Source organism: Cervus canadensis, chromosome 27 (assembly GCF_019320065.1).
Source record: "Cervus canadensis isolate Bull #8, Minnesota chromosome 27, ASM1932006v1, whole genome shotgun sequence".
NCBI classification, from domain to species: domain Eukaryota; kingdom Metazoa; phylum Chordata; class Mammalia; order Artiodactyla; family Cervidae; genus Cervus; species Cervus canadensis.
In genome coordinates, this window is record NC_057412.1 from 2,046,376 (window position 1) to 2,069,742 (window position 23,367).

General features: G+C 39.9%; 2 protein-coding genes across 10 annotated transcripts in view; both read left to right on the top strand.

The window, feature by feature from the left end:
• PAXBP1 (PAX3 and PAX7 binding protein 1) overlaps nt 1–7,204 on the top strand; it is a 31,893-nt gene extending 24,689 nt beyond the window's left edge. The window contains exons 16-18 of the mRNA XM_043448889.1: nt 3,283–3,429; nt 5,043–5,197; nt 6,957–7,204. Coding sequence (XP_043304824.1) covers nt 3,283–3,429; nt 5,043–5,197; nt 6,957–7,074 — 420 coding nt within the window. The 3' untranslated portion in view covers nt 7,075–7,204. The remainder of the gene's footprint in view (nt 1–3,282; nt 3,430–5,042; nt 5,198–6,956) is intronic.
• Nucleotides 7,205–16,135: 8,931 nt separating this feature from the next.
• The window catches only part of SYNJ1 (synaptojanin 1), an 89,168-nt gene continuing 81,936 nt past the window's right edge, over nt 16,136–23,367 (top strand). For all 9 annotated transcript variants that reach the window (XM_043448880.1, XM_043448883.1, XM_043448881.1 and 6 more), the window contains exons 1-2: nt 16,136–16,274; nt 17,189–17,334. In XM_043448880.1, the coding sequence (XP_043304815.1) occupies nt 17,211–17,334 (124 nt within the window). In that variant the 5' untranslated portion in view covers nt 16,136–16,274; nt 17,189–17,210. The remainder of the gene's footprint in view (nt 16,275–17,188; nt 17,335–23,367) is intronic.

Sequence of the window (23,367 nt, forward strand, 5' to 3'; positions counted from 1 at the left end):
CATTTAAAAATTTTTTATTGAAATATAGTTGATTTGACAGTGTTGTGTTGTATAATAGAGTGATTCAGTTATACATATACATATCCTTTCTCAGATTCTTCTGGATATACCATTTTTTGATGTGGTTTTTTATCCATTAGATAGTTTACAGTTTGGAGTAATTATGAATAAACCTGTCAGCATACAGGTTTTTCTGGGTATATAAGTTTTTATTTCTCTTCGATGAATATCTAGATTATTAGGTAAATATCTAAAAGCTGTTTTCTAAACCAACAGTATTAATGTTCTAGTTCTTTCTCACACACTCGCTGTCTTTCAGGGTTTTATTTTTTAAGCCATTCTCCAAGTGTATGTTCAGGTCTTGTTACGGTTTGCATTTCCCTAATGACTGACGATGCTGAGCATGTTTTCATCTGCTTATTGACCATCTGTATGTGGCTCAGAGGGTAAAGAATCTGCCTGCAGTGCAGATCGGGGTTTGATCCCTGGGTCGGGAAGATCCTCTGGAGAAGGGCATGGCAACCCATTCCAGTGTTCCTGCCTGGAGAACCCCAAGGACAGAGGAGCCTGGTGGGCTACAGTCCATGGGGTTGCAAAGAGTTGGACACAACTAAGCAACTAACACTCACATGTTCTTTAGTGAAGTATCTCCGCAAATCTTTTGCCCATTTTTAAAAATTGGGTTTTCTTATTATTTAGCTTTGAGTTTTATATTCTTGATACAAATACTTCACATACATGATTTGCAAACTTTTCCCCCTGAGTCTGTACCTTGTCTTCATTCTCTCAGAAGTTTTTCATTCTGATGAAGTCCAATTACTATTTCTTCCTGTTATGGATTGTGCTTTACGTGTCACATCTGAAAAATCTTTGTGTAACACAAGGCCACTGAGTTTTTTCCCTAGCCTTTCTTCTAGATGTTTCATGGCTAAGTTTTACATTTAAGTCTGTGATCCATTTTGAGTTAATTTATATATAGGGCATGAGGCCTGGTTGTTTAGGTTCATTTGCCCCAGCACACTTTGTTGAACAGACTATCTTTTATTAAATTTAGTTGCTTTTGTACCTTTGTTGAAAATCATCTGCCCTTATATGGGTCGTGGAAGGGTTTTTAAGTAGGGAGGTGACTTGAAAAATATTGCCATTTTTTAGATATTGCAGTTGCTATGTGGAGATAATGGTTTGAAGTAGGTAAAGATGGTAATAATGAAAATGGGAATTAGTACTTAACTACATATTTACTGTGTTCCAAGCACTGTACCACACCCTTTATACAGATTATCTTCTTGAATCCTCACAACAGCCCTGTGAGCTTTAACTCCACTGATGGGACAGTGGCGTGCAGAATCACCTACCCAGGCTTGCTTCTTTGTTAACTGGTAGAGATGGGATTCTCCTTCAGGCCAGTCTGGCTCTTCAGCTCTTCCCAACTGTGGTTCTGTGAACAAACTAATTCCTGGTGCCCTGAGGCCTCTATCGTGTATGTACCTGGAATGTACTAGTTTGTTCCATCCTTGGGAAAATTAAAGAATTACACAAATCATTTTCTGTAGGATTTAGTTCTGTCACAGAACCCTGCTTGAGAAGAACTGTGCCAGAGCCATAAAGAGATGGCAGCAGCTCCTGTTAGGGGTGTGGCAGCAGGGACCGGGAGAAGGGACAGGCGTGGAGTGAGACAGCTTGAGGGAGAGGTTGGGAGTGACATGTCGGCTGTGGCCTGCTTGATTGGTTGATAATGTTGTCATTTCCTAGGATGAGAAATACTGAGAACATATTAGTATTTATGGTAGAATGGGTGGGGACTTCCATTTTTGTATGGGTATTGAGCTTAAGTAGCTTCCAGTGTCCTGGTTCATGAGGTCTGGTAAACATGCAAGTCTTATAAGTTAGTCTCTCAGTGGCGTCTGACTCTGCAACCCCATGGACTTAGCCCGCCAGGCTCCTCTGTCCATGGGATTTTCCAGGCAAGAATACTGGAGTGGATTTCCATTTCCTTCTCCAGGGGATTTTCCTAATCCAGGGATTGAACCCAAGTCTTCTGCATTACAGGTGGATTCTTTGCCAATGAGCCACCAGGGAAGCATGCAATGTGGTAGTCAGAAAGAGAATTTCCATCTTTTGTCAGGGTCACAGGACTATGACATTTTTCATGATTTTCAAGGGAGGACATTTATCTAAGAATAATCACTTCTCTGCCAGTACTTTATGATGTAAACTGTTCTTACCTGCATTGTCCACTACAGTAATTACTAACTCTGTGTGGCTATTTAAAGTTTAGTTAATCTCAGTCATTCTAGGAAATATTCAGGCCCTTCAAAACTGCTTCTTAGTGCTTGAGCAAGACATGGTCCACTGTATTTCATAAGGTGTTTTAGTGTGTAAGTTATTTACTTTGTATGTACTTAATTTAATCACTTTACATTGCCTCTCAGTACTTTTTTTTCTCTTCTCAAAAAAACAAACTTCTGGTAACAGAGATCTGATTTGTGGTTGCCACAGGTAGGGTTCAGTTCAGTTCAGTCACTCAGTCGAGTCCAACTCTTTGCGACCCTATGGACTGCAGCACTCCAGGCCTCCCTGTCCATCACCAACTCCTGAGTCATTGAGTCGGTGATGCCATCCAACCATCTCATCTCTGTTGTCCCCTTCTCCTTCCGCCTTCAATCTTTCCCAGCATCAGGGTCTTTTCCAGTGAGTCAGCTCTTTGCATCAGGTGGCCAAAGTATTGGAACTTCAGCATCAGTTCCTCCACTGAATATTCAGGACTGATCTCCTTTAGGATGGACTGGTTGCATCTCCTTTGCAGTCCAAGGGACTCTCAAGAGTCTCCTCTAACACCACAGTTCAAAAGCTTCAGTTCTTTGGCACTCAGCATTCTTTATAGTCCAACTCTCACATCCATACATGACTACTGGAAAAATCATAGCCTTGACTAGATGGACCTTTGTTGGCAAAGTAATGTCTCTGCTTTTTAATATGATGTCTAAATGGGGAGATGGGGTAAAGGAATCAAAAGGTACAAACATCCAGTTGTAAGGTAGGTTCTGAGGATGTAAAGTACAACATGGTGACTGTAATTAAGTGCACTGTATATTTGAAATTGCTAAGAGAATAGAAAAAAGATGTGTAACTGTGAAGGGAGGGATGTTAACTAAACTCGTGGTAATCATTTCACAATATATATTTTAATTATTATATGTTTAAATTGTTAAACTTGTGCAATGTTACATGTCAATTATATCTCACCAGAACTGGGAAAAATAATTCTTTTCTTCTTTCTAGCTCTTAGGGAATTTTCTTCAATGGTATGGCATTTTCTCAAACAAAACTCTTCAGGAATTATCAATAGATGGTTTATTAAATAGATACATTCTCATGGCTTTTCAGAATTCAGAATATGGAGACGACAGCATCAAAAAAGCCCAAAATGTGAGTTAAATGACACATATTGTAGTTTTTAAAGCATATATGTTAAGATGAATTGTTTTGTTTGAAGAGATTTGAGAAATTTATGAAAACCCCTTTGATTATTGAATTTGCTGTAATGTTGACAGTCAGCTTGCCTCCTAGGTAGTCCCAAATCCCCTTATCATTTTTTATGTAAAAATTTGTGCTGTTATATGTGTATATTTATCCTGCTATCCATCTATCTATATCTATTTATTTTTGTAGGTACTAATAAAAGTTTTAACTTGGAGATAGTTTTTTGACAGTTGAATGAATGCTATTCTAAGTGTTACTAAAGAAATGGTTTCTTTTCTCACTTAAGAAGTAATTTTAGTTAATTTTTTTTTGCTTTATATGCATGAGTTTACTTTATATTCATGTGTTACATACACAATTTTGATAGTTTTTTTTTTTATTTTTAAACAATAATACAGTTAAATTCTGCAAGTACAGTATAGCTTTTTGACCTGTACCGTGTCAGAGTAATTCTCTGACATGATACTCCCTCACCATCAAATATTTTTGTGTCTTGTTTTCTATAAACATAGATTTTGTTGTACATTACAGTATAAACATCAACATTAGGAAATTACATTTATATATTGTCACCTAATCCTTAGGGCTCTTTTCAGGTTTTATCAGCTGTCTCAATAACATCCAAAGAAATTGGCAAAAGAAATTTCCAGATCATCCTTTGCATTCAGTTGTCATTTGAAGGTTTCTTTGACCTTCATACCTTGACACCCCTGAAAACGATAGGCCAGTTTTTGTAGAATGTCCTTCAGTTTGGGGTTTTCTGATATTCTCTCATGGCTATATTCACATTTTGCATCTTTGGCAAGAATTGTCCTAGACTTGATTATTATGGGCTCCAGGTTGACCTCTGTGACCTTGTTTCTGTTTTGGGGCAGCATTTCCTTGTTTCCTGGCACGATGTTCCAGGCTCAGCTGGTACTTGTTGGCCCAGCTTGTATCCGTTGTTTCTCCAAGCATCCCTGGGTTCTGCAGTGGGGCGCCTTCTCTGCCCACTGGCTGCTTTCTCCAAGTGGGAACAGGCTTCCCCTTGCTCAGGTTTCGGTTCCCCGTGCCACGCTGCCGCCATGCTGTGCTGACCCTGCTGAGGTGCCTGCCTAGCCTGCCCCTCTGGCGTGATGCTCTCTTCACCCTGTTCTGGGGCGGCGAGGCTCCCGATGTCGGCACAGATGCCTGCTGACTGACCCATTCTGCCGGGGAGGGGCTGCAATTTGGTACTTACGCTATACATATTATTACATCAAAAACTGCTGACAAAAGGTCAGTTCAATTCATGTAGGGTTTCAAAGACTGGAAAGTGAGGCAATTGGTTATCAATTTTATGTCCCTAATTTACTTAAATTTTGGAGAAATTATTTATCTTTTGCTTTGGGTGTCTGTCGAAGTTTAAAATTAGGGTAAATCCAGGTATATTTGTATAGCTTACGTAGAAGTAATTAGTTAATACGTAGCTTAATATAGCATATCTTCTAGTTAAATGCATTATACCTGTTGTCTAGACTCAGCTTTTAGACACTTTATTTATTTTTGTTTTAACTGTTCTACATCTTTCTTCTCCATAGGTAATTAATTGTTTCCCCAAGCAGTGGTTCGTGAATCTGAAAGGAGAAAGAACTATTTCTCAGTTAGAAAACTTCTGTCGATACCTTGTACACTTAGCAGATACAATTTACAGAAATAGTATTGGGTGCTCTGATGTGGAAAAAAGAAATGCAAGGTAATTATTTGTAATTACTGAATGAAACAGTGATCTAGAGTCTTAGTTGTTGGGTCTAGTATTATTAAAATGCTTTTGGTAGAGACATGTTTATATTTTACTTTAAGTTGTACATTGACTTTATATTGATAAACCTACCAAAAATGTGCATTGTATTTTTTCACTTTTGCAACTCTTACCTAATCTTTTTTCAGTATGTTATTTATTCATGAAGATATTAAGGGACGACTTCTAGTAAGCACCAGCTGTAAGGGGAATGAATGAATGATTATTATCTCTGTCTTCTCCCTTGAAAAATTGGGGAGACTGTAGACTCTTAGAATGTCATGCATCTTGGTCTTTGGAGGTTCATTTTACAAATATAAACCCAAGAAAAAATAGCCACTGAAACCCCAGTATATTGAAGGTTATATCCCAATTTGGGGATGTTTGTGCTCTGTGTTAAGTTTTTTACATCCATACCATGGGCTAAGTCATCACTCATGATTTATGGGAGCAGCTTACACGTATTTTTTTATGAAGGGTTTCGGAGAAGGAATGAATAAACTATTACCTTTTTTCAGTACGTTGTCTTGGAAGTTCAATAATTTGGGGATAGATCTCTAGCATAAAAGTAATAGTAATAACAACTACTAATACCATTTGGAAGAAATTTTTTGTTTTTTTTTTTGCCACGCTGTGCAGCTTGCAGTGTCTTAGTTTCATTTCATATATTCTTCCTAATGTCAGAGTTTCATTTTCATTTTGATCACATCATCAGTTGTACCACCATAAGAAAATCTTTTTTCTTTTCCTTTTGTTCCCCTTCCATGAAAAAGAACCTTATTTTGAGAGAAAACTTGGTTCCTTTTATGCTAAAAAAGGCAAAGTAGGTAGTAAATACTTCAGTCGTTAAAAAAAAATCTTTGGCAGGTAATTATGATTTATATTTTTATTTCATCCTTAATGTGTCATTTTGGTATTGGTTGCAGTGTTTTGGGGAGTTCAAATATAAGCAAACAGTATTCACTTTTCTACAGAAAAGAATTTAGCAGCTATTTAAGCACCTTCTGTGTGCGGTGCACATAAAGTAGGCTCCATGTGGGTCACAACATCTTACAAATTATAATCCTTCCCAAGGAGGTGCTTACTACAGTTCTGTAGAGCAGAGACGACTGACAGTGTCTCACTGAGTCACACTAATGTTAAACGCACTTCCTGGACCAGCAGCAGCAGCATCTCCTGGGAGCTGTGCTAGAGACGCAGATTCTCAGGCCTCACCCCAGACCTGCTGAACAGAATTCCGAGGGAGGGGCCTGGTGGTCTGTGTTTCAGCACTCCTCTAGCTAATTCTGGTGTATGCTAAAATTTGAGGATTGCTGAGAATGACTTGTAGCTGGGTGATAAAGGAAGCCAGATTATACTTTATTATTGGATTTTAGAGGAATGGAAGTTATGCTGGATCTTGATGGATTGGTGATGAATACTCAAAAATACAATTTGTGTTCCTGGTATATTCTAGAAGAGCTAGGACTCGGGTTTGGGAAGGAATGGGTGGCTGGGCTCTGAAATAGTTAGGCAACAGATTACTTTCTTTCCTTTCTAGATGTTAATGAAAATCACGGATCTGAATGAGATGTGGGGTGTGTTTTTTTTTTTTTTTTAATGAGTCCTTTTTCTGGCTAATCATCTAAACAGGAAAGTTTTTTTTTTTTAAATATGGATAATTTTTTTCACATGCTGTAACTTGCTTATCTCTGTTTCCTTTTTTCTTTTTTAGAGAAAACATAAAACAGATAGTAAAACTCCTTGCAAGTGTTCGAGCTCTGGATCATGCTATGTCTGTTGCAAGTGACCACAATGTGAAAGAATTTAAGTCTTTGATCGAAGGAAAATAGATCTATGAGACTAAAAAAATCCTATTTGCTCTAATACCATTCCCAGTGTAAAAATTTTGTATATATGTAAAGTTTCTTAAACTGTAAAATATTGACTCATTTTAATACAAAGAATGTTATTAATATTCAATACTGTGTCCTTAAATGCAATTTCTTCAGAATGAAAGGAATTCAGATTATTTCTAGGAAGTCTATGAATGGTCTCCTTACTGCCTGCCATACTTTGTTTACAGAAGTATTTTATATGGTCAATTAAATTAACCCTCTCAGTTAATTGTTCTCTGTAAAGGATGTGTGCAGTGTATATTATATAGTTATGCATATATATATTTATACCACCATGGAGTTACTTTCACACTGGAAATTTGGGTGTTTTTCTACAGAGTAAGCCTTTTAAGAGCAGAAAAATTATTCAGTAGCAAATTGTCTTAGGGAAATTACTACACTGTTGCAACAAAAGGGCTGGCAAGTGACTAAGTATTCATCACTTTGGTTAGCAGTTGCTGTCACTGAAGCTGTGCTGCCTTAAAATTGAGAGTTGAGTGTGGACTTAGTCATTGGTGAATGGTGAACTTTTCTTCCTTGAGTTAGCATTACAGTCAACTGTTCGTTTAATGTGAGCTCTAAATAATATATGCAACATAGGTTTCTGAAGAGAACACAGACGTTTCATTTTTGGAAATAATAGACCCACAACCTAACTGCGTGGTTTTGGGTGACTGTCCTGTCTCATTCATGATTTTACCCCCTGACCAGCTTAAAAAAATACATGCATTTGCATTTTAGTAGTCTAGCGTTATATTTCAAATCCCACACATGTGAGTTATATATGCAATAAAGAACACATTTTGCTGATTCACCTCACCCAGGCAGTTTAATATCCATGGTCTTCTATAATATTTATCTGCTGCGCTTAGTTGCTCCGTCATGTCTGACTCTTTGAGACCCCATGGATTGTAGCCTACCAGGTTCCTCTGTCCTTGGGGATTCTCTAGGCTAAAATACTGGAGTGAGTTGCCATGCCCTCCTCCAGGGGATCTTCCCAACCCAGAGATTGAACCCAGGTCTCCCACAATGCAGGTGGTTTCTTTACGGACTGAACCACCAGGGAAGCCCTATAATATTTATACCATGTTGTAAATGTTCAGAGAACTTTTATGCTTTCTGATTCTGTGATTTTCAAAAGAGGAACTTTTTGGAAATTAAGAACTACTGTTTGATAATTGTAATTAAGCTTTAGCCAAGCATTAAATTAATTTTTAAATAGAACCATTGTTGTATTTGGCTGGCGACTAATTTTAGTTAGAGCATTTCAAATGACTAATAATAGCGAGATCATTAGCATGAGTATCCTTGGTCCAATCAAATACTGTTTAGAACAGTGTCATGTACTCTTTGTTGCTCTTGTCAATTTTATCTTTATTGTAGGAAAACAGCTTATCCCTACAGATTCATTCTTGATGAGTTTTGTTACAACTCAGTGACCTACTAAATAGAATTAAAATAGAAGGCTTATTCTCAACTTTAGTGTACTAAAATATATAAACATGTATATATATATATGAAATGCACATCATTTGTGCCTTAAATTTGTTTTTTGAAACCTATTGGACTGATTACTTTTCCTATATCTGCTTTTAAGGACTCGAAGTTAAACTCGGCTTCTTCATCCTATAAAATTCATCAGGCTCTTATACTTTCAGGAGTGAGTTTGGTGTAAGGTGAATTTAGCATAGAACTGTGCATTAAACAAGTAGTTCTCATATCTCAACCAGAAGTTTTTTATTCCTGAAATAGGTAAAGGACATTCTTTCTTAGGAAGGAAATTGTCAAATGTTTAAATTCAGAGGGTGACATTTTAATAAAGCTGAGGTTTTTGTCTTTCAGTTTTTTCTTTTGGCGCAGTCTTCCAAAATACTTGCAAAACAGATGAGGAGGGTTTTTGAAAAGGAAAGTTATTGAGACAATATAAACCACAGTCGTAAAGACCGATAACTACTGCTGTGTACCAGATGATGCTGGTGAGCCACATCCTTATTGATGTCATGGTGCAAACATCTGCAGCTCTGCCGGAGGGCTTTCTCAGCCTGTGCTACAGGCTAGAGGGTCCACCACCTCATGTCCCTGGGAGCAACCCTTGGCCAAAGAAAGGAGGGGGAGGGTAAATCCCCCAGTGTGTTAGTTCAGGTCCTCTGGGGAGCAGTCCCTGAGATGGCATTGGAGATTTGGGGGGTGGAAATGCTAATGGGAGTGAAGGAGAGGAAGCGGGAGGAGCTGAGAGAGCCAAGAGATTGTGAGCAAGTGTGACCTCTGAGGGTAAGCAGGAAGGAATTTAGGAAGGTGTCAGACATCAGTGGAGTTCTAAGGAAGTTTCAGCAAGGCTGACAGAGTCCTCAGTACAAAGTCATGGTCCTGAGGAGTTTTGTGTTTCAGGAGCTGGCCTGCCTTTGTATCCCCACCAGCTCAGTAACGGGTAGAGGACAGTTCTTGAGGAGCATGGCCACTCTGGAGAGGTAAAGGAGCACGGTTTCACGCTGACCACACCAGCTTCCTAGTGTCAGGAAAACAGGTATGTTCCGTGTCATCTCTCACAAGGTTGCAGTTGACTTGAACAGAGTTGTCTGCAGTGATGACCTCATCACCTCGAACTGGCCCAGAATTTTCAGGAATCTGAAAGCAAGTGACTTCCTCATGAGAATATACTGAAATACAGAGTTCCTTGGTTGTTTTAAAAGATAGGTTTGTGGGGTATGATTTATTATAACTGTTTTACCCTCTATAAACACGTATAGTTCAGTGCATTTGGACAAAGGCCTAATTTTGTTTTAAATGAGAATTTCCCTTGAAATTATGACATCCTCCTAAAAATAGTCACGTTTTAGAGCTGCAAGATACAATATGAAAATGTCAGTTGCTACATTGTAGTGTTTTTTTTATGGTTACAATGACTTCTCATTTCTAACACTGTAATATCCATGTAGTAAAGGGAGTGTTGCCATTCCTTGATTATGACAAAGAACACTGTTGTTTCAAGTAAATGAAAATAAGAACTGTCTATGGGTGTTGGGTTCATAGCTTCTAAGAGAGACTGCAGATTGCTCAGCAAAGGCAGACAGGCTAAACGTTGTTATATGGAATCAGTATTGATATGCAACATTGACTGGTCACTGGCCTGCTTCTGGACCTCTGAGCCCCAGTTTTTTGTACTGTCTTCCTCCCAACCCCGTCACCCCTAACTCTCACAGAGGCTCAGAGGTTAGAATCATCCAGTACGAGGAGAATGCCTAGCACAGCGTTTCTCAGAATGTATACTGTGGTCCACCAGTTCAGGGGCTGTTACTTTATTTTTTATTTTTTTCTTTTTTTAGTTCTACCACTTTGTTGCTACCAACCCATCTCCCTCCACCCTCCTGCACACATGCTCAGTCATGTAACCCCATGGGCTGCAGCCCGCCAGGCTCCTCTGTCCATGGACTTTTCCAGGCAAGAATACTGGAGTGGGTTGCCATTTCCTTCTCCAAGGGGCTGTTACTTTAAACGATCTTTAGGAAAATGAGATTGAAGTATAAGATATGACACCATAAAACTTCTAGAAAGGAAGGTAGGCAAAACATCCTCTACCACAATTCATAGCAGTGATTTCTTAGGTCAGTCTCCCAAGGTAATAGAAATAAAAGCAAAAATAAATAAATGGGACCTAATCAAATCTACAAGTTTTTATATAGCAAAGGAAACCATAAAAGAAAAAGACACCTACAAATTGGGATATTTGCAAACGAGGTGACTGACAAGGGCTTAATTTCCAAAATATGTAAACAAAAACCCAATCAAAAAATGGACAAAAGGCCTAAATAGACATTCCTCCAAAGAAGACATACAGATGGCCAAGAGGCACATGAATAGATGCTTAATGTCACTATTAGAGAAATGCAAATAAAAACTACAGTGAGGTACCAACTCACACTGGTCAGAATGGCCATGATTTTAAAAATCTACATGTAACGTGCTGGAGATGGTGTGGAGGAAAGGGAACCCTTCTACACTGACGGTGGGAATGCAAATTGGTGCAGCACTATGGAGAACAGTATGGAGTTTCCTTAAAAAACTAAAAATAGAGTTGCCATTTGATCCAGCAATCCTATTCCTGGGCATATAGGGACAAAACTGAAATTCAAAAAGATATGCACCCTAATATTCATAGCAGTGAAGTAAGTCAGAAAGTCCCTTGGACTGCAAGGATATCAAACTAGTCAATCCTAAAGGAAATCAACCCTGAATAGTCATTGGAAGAACTGATGCTGAAGCCTAAGTTCTAATACATTGGCCACCTGATGTGAAGAGCTGACTGACTGGAAAAAACCCTGATGCTGGGAAAAATTGAAGGCAAATGGAGAAGGGGGCAACAAAGGATGAGAGGGTTGGATGGCATTACTGACTCAATGGACATAAGTTTGAGCAAACTCTAGGAGATAGTGAAGGACAGGGAAGCCTGGTGTGCTGTAGTTCATAGAGTCAGACATGACTTAGTGACTGAACAACAACAACATCGGAAAGGGAAACATACTGACCATATAATATCACTTATATGTGGAATCTGAGATATGGCACAAATGAGCTTAGCTATGAAACAGAAACAGGCTCACAGAGAACAGACATGTGGTCCCATGGTTTGGTGGGGTTGGGTTGAGAGTTTAGGATTAGCAGTTGTAAAAATCCATTCTTTAGAATGGATAAAGAACAAGGTCCTGCTATTTATATTTGCTTCCCAGGTGGCACTAGTGGTAAAGACCCTGCCTGCCAATGCAGGAGACTTAGATGCGGATTCAATCCCTGGGTCAGGAAGATCCCCTGCAGTAGGGCATGGCAACTCACTCCAGGACTCTTGCCTGGAGAGTCCGTCCCATGGACTAGCTCAGCCTGGTGAGCTACATATAGTCCATGGGGTTACAAAGAGTTGGACATGACTGAAGCAACTTAACGCACAGAATGGATAAAGAACAAGGTCCTACTATATAGCACAGGAAACGATTAATATATTCAATATGCTATGATTAACCATAATGGGAAAAATATGAAAAAAAGTTACATATAACTGAATCACTTTGCTGTACAGCAGAAATTAACACAACATTGTAAATCAACTTTAAAAATAAAGTAAATTTTAAAAAGATATTTAGGAAAATGTACCTTATACCCCATGCTTGATTATTCAAAATACATGATAAAGGATAAAAGATTTGACAAGTCCTATAGAAACCATTTTAAGCTACTTCACAAAAGCAGTTTGACCATGAAAGTGTCTTTGATGTTTTTGGTTTTATTCTCAATGATTCTGCTCTCAAACTTATATATTTTCAACTGGCAAAATTTCTGTTTTTCCAGTTTAAAATCTTACCCTTCACTGATTACTATGAACTTGTTCAAAGCAAATAGCTAATGATATTTGTAACTTACCATTGTGTTGCTCTTCAAGACCATTGTTTTCTCTTTCACAAGGAGTCATCCATGCCTTTATAATGGATCTTTGCAGATCTTGATATGAAGATCTGTATCTGTCTCTGAAAAGAAGCTATTAAAGATAACAGAATCAGGCTGTTAACATTCTCCAAATTTGCCAAATGCTTTGTAGCATTTTTGATAAGGAAATCCAGGGAAAGTAGGCTACTACTAATACACATGGTGAATATGTCAAAATTCATAGCCTTGTAACATATGGTATATTTTTTATGTTATTGGGATAATCAATCATTTTCTAAAGAAACAGCAAATGTAAATTTCAACCTAATACAGGGAGTTGTCCATAGGAGAATAATTTGGTCAAAACCCGACATTGAAAAATCATGTTAGATTTTTTTGTTTGTTTTGTTTTGGCATGTAGGATCTTAGTTCCCTGACCAGGGATGGAACCTGTGCCCCCTGCACTGGAAATGCAGATTCTTAACCACTGGACCACCAGGGAAATTACTAAAAATCATAGTGTTTGCCTTCAATTCATCGAAGCTATGGGAGCTGTTATCTTAAACATCTGTGGGGTTGTTTTACTGATCTCAGTTTCTCTCCTGATGGAAAGTTACGTTGTCTTATATAACTTTCCTGATGGAAAGTTGGGTTGTCTGTGGCTGCTGTAACAAATTACCACACACTGTGTAGTTTAAAACAGCAGAAATTCATTTCCTCACAATTCTGGAGTCCAGAGGTTTGAAATGAAGATATTTGCAGAACCATGCTCCCTTCTAAGACTCTAGGGAGGAATCCTCCCTGCCTTCTCGTGGCCACTGACATCCCTTGGCTAGTGGCCACATTGCCGCAGTCTCTACCTCTGTCTTTATACTGTCTCTGGGTGTGTAAGTGTGTGCATGTATGTGTGTAAAGTCTCCCTCTGCTGATAAGGACATCTGTGATTGCATTTAGGGAATACCCAGATAATCCAAAGTAACTTCAAAATCCTTAACACAGACATATCTACAGAGACTTGTTTTCCCCATAAATTAATATTCACATGTTCTGGGGGTTAGGATGTGGATATCTTTAGGAGGTGGTATTTTTCATCCAACCACAGGCCTCACTGCTCATTTTCAAGGGTCAAGATTGTGTCAGCCCGTCTCCATAGGCCCTTAGGACTTCACTGAGAAGTTTGTGTATGCCATTTAACCTGTATTTTAAAGTCAGCCCATTCCAGACTCTTCAAATTTGGTGACAATTTGGCCAGCTATTTTCAAGTGTTGTAATATAGAAGTACAAATCGGAAAGAGAGACAAGATGAACAAGGAGTAACAGGTTTTAAAAGTCACTAATAAAATGGTGCTTATGTTTTTAAAGAACCTGCCTGCAATGTAGGCAGACCTGGGTTTGATCCCTGGGTTGGGAAGATCCCCTGGAGAATGGCTACCCACTCCAATATTCTTGCCTGGAGAATTCTATGGACAGACCGTGGAGTTGCAGAGTTGGACACAACTGAGCTACTAACACAAGTATATTTTTAAACCCTGAGCATGTGCTTATTTCATGACTACAATGATCTGTTTTGAAAGGGTTTGGTAAAGCTGTGGCCTTCTACTGACAACTCTTGAAAAATAGTTCAGTCTAATTCAAAGAAAAAAGCAGTAATTCAGACCCAGAACCAAGAAATGTTGGCCTAAATTTCTTTAGTTGAAATCCAAAGGAACCAGGAATAGGCAGATCACTGAAAAGAGCCTAGCACTGATACGGAGTGGGCAAGTTTGGTTGGTGGTCTCAACCCTACTTCAAAATGAGTAATTTTTGTTGTTTGTTCTTTTAATTTTTTTTTAAATTTTATCATCACACTGAGTAATTTTTAACAAGTTAACTTTTCTGGGTCTCAGCTGTCATAAAAAAAAGAACAACTTGCCAGCATCATACTCAATTACATCAACACATCTCCTGAAGCCATAACCTTCCATAAGTTTTTCTGGTGCCTATCTATCTGCTATTCCTTTGGGGCTACACAAGTTAATATACCTAGAAAGGCAAAAAAGAAAAAAGTCCATTCTCACTCACTCCCATTTCATTTTTCTCTGTCCAGTGCAACCACCAATCGAAATGGATTCTTTTGGTTACTTCCCTGGTGGTTCAGTGGTTAAAACTGGCTCCGGTTTTAACAGCCACATTCAGTTCACTCCCTGATCTCAGGGAACTAAGATCCTTCATGCCACAGGGTGTGGCCATAAAAGAAATAGATTCTTCTGGAGAGGGAAATAATAATAATAATAAGCAACCATGGACCAGTAGAGTGTCTTAATGAGTTTAGTTCTGAGGCTACTGTAAGAAAGCACTACAAAGAGCAAAAACAGTTTTTCTAAGGAGATGGTATTAAACGAGAGAAATCCCCTCCAGTCCTCAAACTAAACCCAAGTGTCTTTGCATATTTCCTTCCATAAAAGAAGTGGTTTCTTTGCTTATGAATTATAGCTACTTTGGTATCCTGAAACCCGGGTGGTTTCAGCTTCTCTAAAATGGATGAAAAAATGTTAAGTCACATGACAGGGCCTGGAGGGAAAATGATCTTGTGCAATACACTAAATTCTGCTTTTGTTGTTGACAAAAGCAAGAAGGGGAAGAGGCAAAGAGAGAAAAGCAAGAGGAAATGATTTCCTGAGGTGCGGAGTTCTTTTGAGTTTATTCCAATTCCTTTTGACCCTGTGGGTTTTGACTTCATTCCCAAGTTTAGGTCTATTAAGTGGAAATGGACTGAGAAGTCCATGGGACAAACTGATATTATCCAGGAAGCATGCTTTGTTGAAAAATGAGGATAGGGTGAAATGATAAGATGCCCTGAGCTGTGAAATTACACGGTTGGCGAGAGCAATTCGCCATCCGGTGACGACCCAGAGCTACTGCCTGGGCCTCAGTACGGCCGTGTGGAAGTCTCGAGATTCTGGCTTGTGATTTCAGACAGCAGAGAATTCTTTTACGGTGCTGCGGAGCGCTCCAGAACACACCACAAGAAAACAGCAGCGAACAGAGCTGTTCCAAAGCGGGCAACCAGCTCTTCTTCCTGCTACCTACCCAGACGCCGTGAGACACCATGGACAGCTCTTCAGGCGCTGCCCGCTGGGCCGGCGTGCTGCTGTGCCCAGGCATAACCCCGGGCCCGCTAGGCCGGTGCGGGTGGCGAGGGGTGGTCCTGACACCCTTCTAAGGCAAGCCACCAAACTTTTTCCTCAGAGTCCCTCCCCGGCACCCTAGGGGAGGGTCGGTAAGCTCTGAGGAGACCACGCGAGGGGGGCGGGGGAGGCCGCATCCTCGCTCTCCCGGCATCCTCAGCGGTGGGACCCGCAGCCGCCGCCTGGGGAAACACGCCACCCAAAGCAAAGTCGCAGCGCGCGGAGGCGGCGGGCAGCTCACGCCTAAGCGACCCGCGGGGGCAGTCAGGGAGTGGGGCGGGACCTCCCACAACGCCCCGCCCCTTCCCCGCTAAGGGGGCGGACCTTCCGCCCCTCGGCCGCGGCGCAATGCGGAAGAGATGGACGCGCCGGAGCGGAAGTGACGGTTGAGGTGGCGGCGGCCGCGGAAGGAGGAGGAGCCGGAGGAAGAGGTGAGACAGTCGGCCTGTTGGGGGGGCGGGGAGCGGCCGCGGCCAGACCCACCGGCTGCGGGGCTCGCGGGCCGGCGCTTCCTGGAGCAGTCTCCGCCTCCGCAGCCCGGGCGGCAGCGGCGAGCGGCCACCGCCGGCAGCCCGGGTACGCGGAGGGCGGGCGTGGTGGGGGGAGACCGCCGGTTTTATGCGAGGCGCAGCGCCGGGCGGAGGGGGACTGAGGTGACAGCGGCTGTCAGCGCGCCTGCCCGCGGGAAAGGCAGCGAGTCCGTCTGGGCGTCGGGTCGTCTCTTCTGGCGTATAATGGAGGGATGGGGCTGCTCAGGCGCTTGCGTCCCCGCCTGAGAAGGAGCCGCTTTCCGGGCTGTCGACGGTCCGGGACCCCCTGAGGAGCCCCGGTCCAGTCCCGAGTCGTGACTCTTCTCCCCACCCCGGGTGGTCATTTATATTTACCGGCCCCCGGACCCGTCGGCCGGCGGTGTCCCGGGCTTGGGCGGCTTCTCCTGCCCTTCACCGCCGCTCCCCGCCCCGGGAGCTCCTGTGGTGTCGGATAATCCTTTCCCTTCTCTCACCTCTAAGGAGCTTTGAATCAGCCCTGTTCACCTTCCTTCCCACCTTCGTCTCCTCCCCCGCGACCCCCAGCCCAGGGGATCGGTTTGAAGTTTCCGAATCGTTTTCCCTTTCAAACGGCAGTGACAAATCCCGAAGCAGAAAGCTGATAAACCACTCCCGAGCGAAAATAGGCTCAATTTTTTTCCTTTTTGGTAAATAGAAAAGGGAAACTCATCTTAACCAAACCGTTCTTGGAACTTTGGAGTGATAAGAGAACCCTGTCTTGCCTTGCTGTGAGACCGCTTTCCCTCCTGCTTTTCGGTAAAAATTTAAGTGATGACTTATCTTTTGGAATAAACAATTCTGTCCCCGAGCTCTCTCCGCACCCCCTCCGCTTCCCCCCCCTCCCCCATCAAAACCTGGCAGGGAACGACTTCGATGGCTTGCAGTCCTTGCTGCAGAAGGAAACATTAGCTTCATTTGCTTTGCTTTGCTTGGTTTTCACAGGGCTGCCTCCGAAGAAAGGAGAATGGCGTTCAGCAAAGGATTTCGGATCTATCACAAATTGGATCCCCCACCTTTCAGCCTCATAGTGGAAACCAGGCACAAGGAAGAATGTCTCATGTTCGAGTCTGGGGCTGTAGCGGTGCTCTGTAAGTCATCTCTCTCAACCCAGCTGATCAGGATCTGTTTGCTTGCAATAATTCAGATTCAACCTTGGTTTTTTTTTTTTCCTTTTTTTTTTTCAAAAGAAGATTCTGATAACCCCCTCATTGTGTTTCACCTCACAGGTCATGCTTTTATTTCCTTTTAACCAGACCTTATTGTTTTTCAAAGTTTTCTTTGCCTGCTGCAGGTTTTTGATGAGGGTGGGGAGAGATGCCAGTTTGGGTACAAATTTTTGCTTTCTTGGGTTTTGCTACTGCTTCTAAAAGTAAATCTTTCTTTCCAAAAAAATACGGTTGCAATGTATAGCATATCATGTAACCTGTAAAACAGCTTACCTGACATTTTTGCGGAATGAACAGAATTTCTTACAGCTCAGGTATAGTCATGGACTATAAGAATATTTGTTTAATATTTTGGAATATCTTATGATGAGGCTCTTATATTTTCATTAAGAAAATTTTAAACAACCTTTAAAATTTCATGTAAGCTAGCTGCTTGATTTCATATTGGTTAAGAAATTATTTTGATAGTTTATTTTAAAGAAAGGGACTACTGCAGCACAGGAAAAATAGTATATTAGTAAGGTTTGGGTTATTTTGTGGGCAGATGGATGAGATTAAAAATAAAAATATTAATTTGAACATTACATTTCTTAATATAAGATTTTGACAGGTAACTTCAGTTTGGGATTATTTCAAATGTGATTATTGTTAGAGACTTTCTTGTGATAACTACTTGTTCTGTATTATGTTTTTGCTATGTAGGATCAGTTTGGGTATTGGTCATATTTTTAAAAGTTAAAAATAACATTTGAAAGGCGTACTTACAACTGTAAACCCATGAGTATTAAAGTTTCTCCAGATTTGGTAGGGAAAGGCTGAAGACCCTAATATCTACATACAGAATATTAACATGCAGAATATTGTGATCAGTTAAACCTGATCTTAATACTCAAAAATAATAATATTTTACCCTGATTGTGGAAATAGATAGTGACATAATGGAAAATCTTAAGCACAGAACAATTTATAAGAAATATGTATTTTTTTGGTAAATGCAGTAACATGGTTTGAGTGAACAAGAAGAGGTTATATGTTTTCTAAGAAACAATTAGCATGTGTTATAATCAGTCAGGACTTAGTTCATTTACATTGTTATTTATGCTTAAATCAACCTAACTCGCTTGCTACAATATTAATTTGTAAAGCATGTTTCTTTGTACTACAAATCTCATACTGATGAATTCTATCTAGATCAAAGACTGTCTATGGGAAAAAGGTTTGTCTTAGCATATGAAACACTTTTCAGCTGCTTGTGTTTTAGTGGTTTCCTAATTTGTCTAAATTCTAAATGTTTCTTTAATGGTGTTAGTAATACTAGGAAGTCAAATTTCTGGCTGCAAAGTATTTATTACCTATAGGTCAGGAAGCCTAAGGATCGTCTTAATTCCAAACCTCCAGCAGTCCTCTTTTATGCCAAATAATGGTTAAAAAAAAAAAAAGTAACTCCCAAGCCATCCATTTTGGCATTGCTGCCACTCTTGCTCAGTTGTGAATGACTCTTTGTGACCCCTTGGACTAGAGCCCCCAGGCTCTTCTGTCCTTGTAATTCTCCAGGCAAAAAGACTGGACTGGGTTGCCATTTCCTATTCCAGGGGATCTTCCCCAGCCAGGAATCAAACCTGCATCTCTTGTGTCTCCTGCATTAGCAGGCTTATTCTTTACCACTACATCATCCAGGAAGCCCATTTTTGACGTTAGCGTTCATGTTAAGAAAAAGAATATTAAAAACATTGTCTTTACTACCTATTAACTCTTTATTTTCATTAGCTTTAGACTGTATAAGTAATTGTTTTCAGGAGAAGAAAACTTTGCTACTTCTCTCTATAGAGCTCCCGTAAATAGATATTTAATCTTCTAGGTATGTCATTAGCTTTTCTATTGTAAAATTTAATATTTAAAATATTAATATTTAAGAGCTAACAGACCTTTTTATAAATCATTTGACTTGTAAAATTAATTTGACATTCTAGTCCAAATGCTACCAAGATGTATACTGTGCTGTAGAATGTTCATTTTTAAAACCTTCACTTTTTTTTGAATACAAAAAAAAAAATGTACTCAGGGAATTGTGCCGGGAAAATACTGAGATGTTCTCTTTATCTTCGTCTATCTAGCCCTTTGAATTTCAGTGCATCTTGCATGTTAATCTGCCAGAAGAATCTTCTAAAATCATTTTTGATATTTAACCAAAGTGTTACCCCATTTTTCAGTAAGAGTAAGTTCAAACTCCTCAGCCTGTCAATTGAGGCCTCCCATCATTTGGCCCCACCGCATGATTCACTGTTGACCTCCTTTAAGGGAGACTGGTGTTACCTTAGCACTTTCCCAAAGTATTGTTCTTTTTCCAACCCTCACCATCCTTTCTTCCTGGAATGCTGGAATGCTTTTTTCTGTCTTTCCAGTCAAAGCCAGTCAGTTACAGCTTCAGGAGTCTTCTTCCTTCCAGGAGAATCTGCCCCACCCACCCCCTCCTTCTTATTCTCTTCCTTCCCTGAATTTTGTGGACCTTAGTCTTTATCACAAGGTGAATGCTTTTTTTGTGCTGCCTTCATTGTTCTCTGTATGCTTGTATGCAGTGGTGGAAGTGATCCTAGCAGGCCTCAGCCTTCTGGTACCCAAAGTTTGTGACTTCTGCAGGCTCCAGTTGTCCAGCTCTAAAGTTTAAACAGTTAGACATCTTATGCCATACATATTGTTAAAGATTGGCAATCACTTACTTTTCTTGGCGTAGGCCAGAGTGCCATGAGATACCCACCATGAAAGGTCGTCTTTCCAATTACTGGCATATGTTAAAAAATAGGGTGCAAGTGAAAATCGTCTCAGTTCCTGGATCCTCTTAGGGCCTGGGTATCCACTAATCAGTCCAGTCCTGTCTTGATGTTGATAAAGATGTTAAATCAGTCCTGATACTATGACTTAATCAGTCAGTGAACCAGTCTTTCAGCTCTGGATACATATTATAATTTACAAATAGTGATGCCTGGGCTCCAGCCCCCCAGAGGTTCTGATATAATTCGATTCCCATGACTGTTTCTAAGCATGGTTTATGTAGGCTTTCCTATGATAGATTATGGCATAACTTTTCTGGCTTGCAGATTTTATCCAAAAATAACCATGTTTCCAGAATTTTCATGTTATCTACTGTGGGGTCAGTATGGCAACCCACTCCAGTATTCTTGCCTGGAAAATCCCATGGACAGAGAAGCCTGGCGGGCTACAGTCCATAGGGTCGCAAAGAGTTGGACATGACTGAGCACACACACGTACACGGCGTCAGTAATGAATTTTCTTAAAACTCTTAGCCTGAACCAAGTGCCGAAGTTCCCATAGCACTTTCAGTCTACGGGAACATCACAGAACAGGAAACTGTGTTGAAGTTTCTGTGTCTCAGTGCTGCATTCCTTGAAGGAAAGGCCCAGATATCATTATAATGTTTGTATCCCTAGTGTTTAGTTCAGTGTCTTACCTGTATTGCAGAATAAATGATTATTAAATAAATGGCATGGGGGAAGACTTACCTAAGCTAAATTATAGTATTCTATGTTGAAAGTGTGGTACCTTTTCGTGTAAAATTTATTTTGTATCTTTTAAAGAACTGCTGGTTGACCAAATTGCTGATATAAAACACATATATTAACTGTTATTTGGATTTGTTACTGAAAAATTCTGTTGAAAGTTTTAACTATTAACCACATCATTAAGGTTTTTCTGAAATGCCAGTTAAAATCTGTGTGATGAATGTTGTTTATAACTTCATAAGTACAATTAACAGTTTGTTTTAAAATTACTTTTCTTTAGGTAGAAAAAAATTTTGTTATTTCTTTCATTGCATGTATTTAACAACCTTCTGAAACATTCTTTTAATAGTTAATATGCTTTTTAGTAGCATGCTCATTTTTAGTGTTACTCATTTTTGAAAATTTCTAGTTCAGAAAAATGTTCAGTTGAACTGAAAATTTGTCGTCTGTGGAGCAGTGACCCAGGGTAGCAACTGTGACTAGTATACTGTGCTGAAACAGCATAAGCAGCAAGTGTGATGGTCAACAAGGTATAACACTAATGTAGTAAGAGATAAAAGAAGACATCTATCAGTTTTATGTAGAGTTCAATTTTTCTCTTTATACAGTTAGACACATGTAAAGACCATCACAAGGGAAGGACAAGTAGCCAGTCAGACAGATAGATGCATAAAATGCACAGGCTATCTCATTGTTTTTCAGCCCTTCTCATGTTTCTGTAAAGGGAAACAATTTGCTTTATAATTGTATCCTAAATAGAAGATGGAGTAAAGAGAAGGTCAGCCCAGGGGAAACGGAAGATCATGCTCAAAATAGAATTTATGAATCACCTGTTTAAAAGATGGGGATGTAAATTGTTGATGTAAATTCCTAACTCTTACAAGGAGAGCTTCTGTTCTTTTTGGTATCACATGCTGGTGTGGTAGGAAGGATTAATTGCTTTTATCTGCCTAGTGGCCAGGTTATTTTCAGGCCTTAACTCTGGACCTAGTTTTACCCCAGGCTGTTCATCTAAGTTTCTTGTCTACCTCATTTTTTTTTTTTTTTCCCTCTCTTTTGTCTTATCATGGAAACATGAGCCATAAAACTTTAGGACAGTATTCTTGAGATCTTTGTCACAGAAACTGCATGCTGTGAAGGAGTCGTAATTGCCATTTACTGAAAGTTACTCTGCTAGTCCAACATTAAGCCAGAGGTGCCTAAACTCTCTTGTCTCATGGCATCTTGGGGTCTCATTAAGTTTTTAACAGCACCCTTAAGTCACTGTTATGTTCATTAAGTAGTTAGGTCCAAATAATAAACATTTATGTCCCAACAGCTTTAATAGCTGTTTGGGAAAAATGATGCCAAGACACTGAAAATAATTTACCTTGTTCATAAATAACCACAATTATTTATTTAAAGTTTGGAGATGCCTGCTGAGTACTGAACAGCTTTTCAAACCTTGGCACCAGATTGAACAGAACAGCACCACCCTCTTTGCCTGTTCCACACTGACTTTGGAGTGGAAGTGTTGTGTTTTGTTTTGTTTTGTTTTTTTAATCAGAGAAACCACTGAAAACCCAGCTGCCCAAAGATATGATGTCATAAAGGAATGTACTGCAGTCAAAAGTTAAAAACTCTTAACTACCCCGGTCTAATAGTTTGGGCAGTGCTCAGCACGTCGTGAGTATCTCCGTGTTTCCTTCGATTTAAAATATCCTTCATCTCTCCTGGGAGTTTGCTGAAGTGTCCTGGACCTTCTCAGCATAGCGTTTCGACTGTGGCACTAGACTTGCTTTATTTCATTAAATTCTATGGGTTTTACTTTTATCCCCATTTTGAAAAAGTGGAAACTGAGGCTTGGAGAGATTAAATAACTGCTCCAATGACATAGTCTTAGCATTTGCTTTTCACTGTAAGTGTTATTTGGGCTGATGTTAGGGTGGTGGTTATTGTTTGGGGGGTTGAGGAATGAATAGCAAAAAGACAAGAATGCCTGTAGAATTTTAAAGTTGAGTGAAATGGGCAGCATTTTCTAACAAGGGAAGTGTTAAACTTGCTGTGTTTTGCCTACAAATTATTACTATATAAGAGGGAAACATGGTTTGATTTAGCATTAGGTCATTTAAAACCAAGTTTCTTTGCCAGGCCAAGTTAAATGTCAGGTTTTAGAATTTTGGATGACAAGTGTAGTAGGTGGTGATGACAAGCAGTATGCACAGTTTTTTCTTTTTTTTTAATTGCCACATGCTACCAGTCACCATGATTGCCCTTTAGATAAGTTACAGGTTTTATCTTTTTTTAAGAAAAAATTTCAAGCTAAAAGAAGAAGGGACTTTTTTATAGTTGACTTTTGCTGCACAGAAAAATGAATTTTAGACTTGTTAGATATGACTTTACGTTAGGGTTGCAAAATTTCACTTTATTTCTATAAATAATTTTTGGAATGTTCATA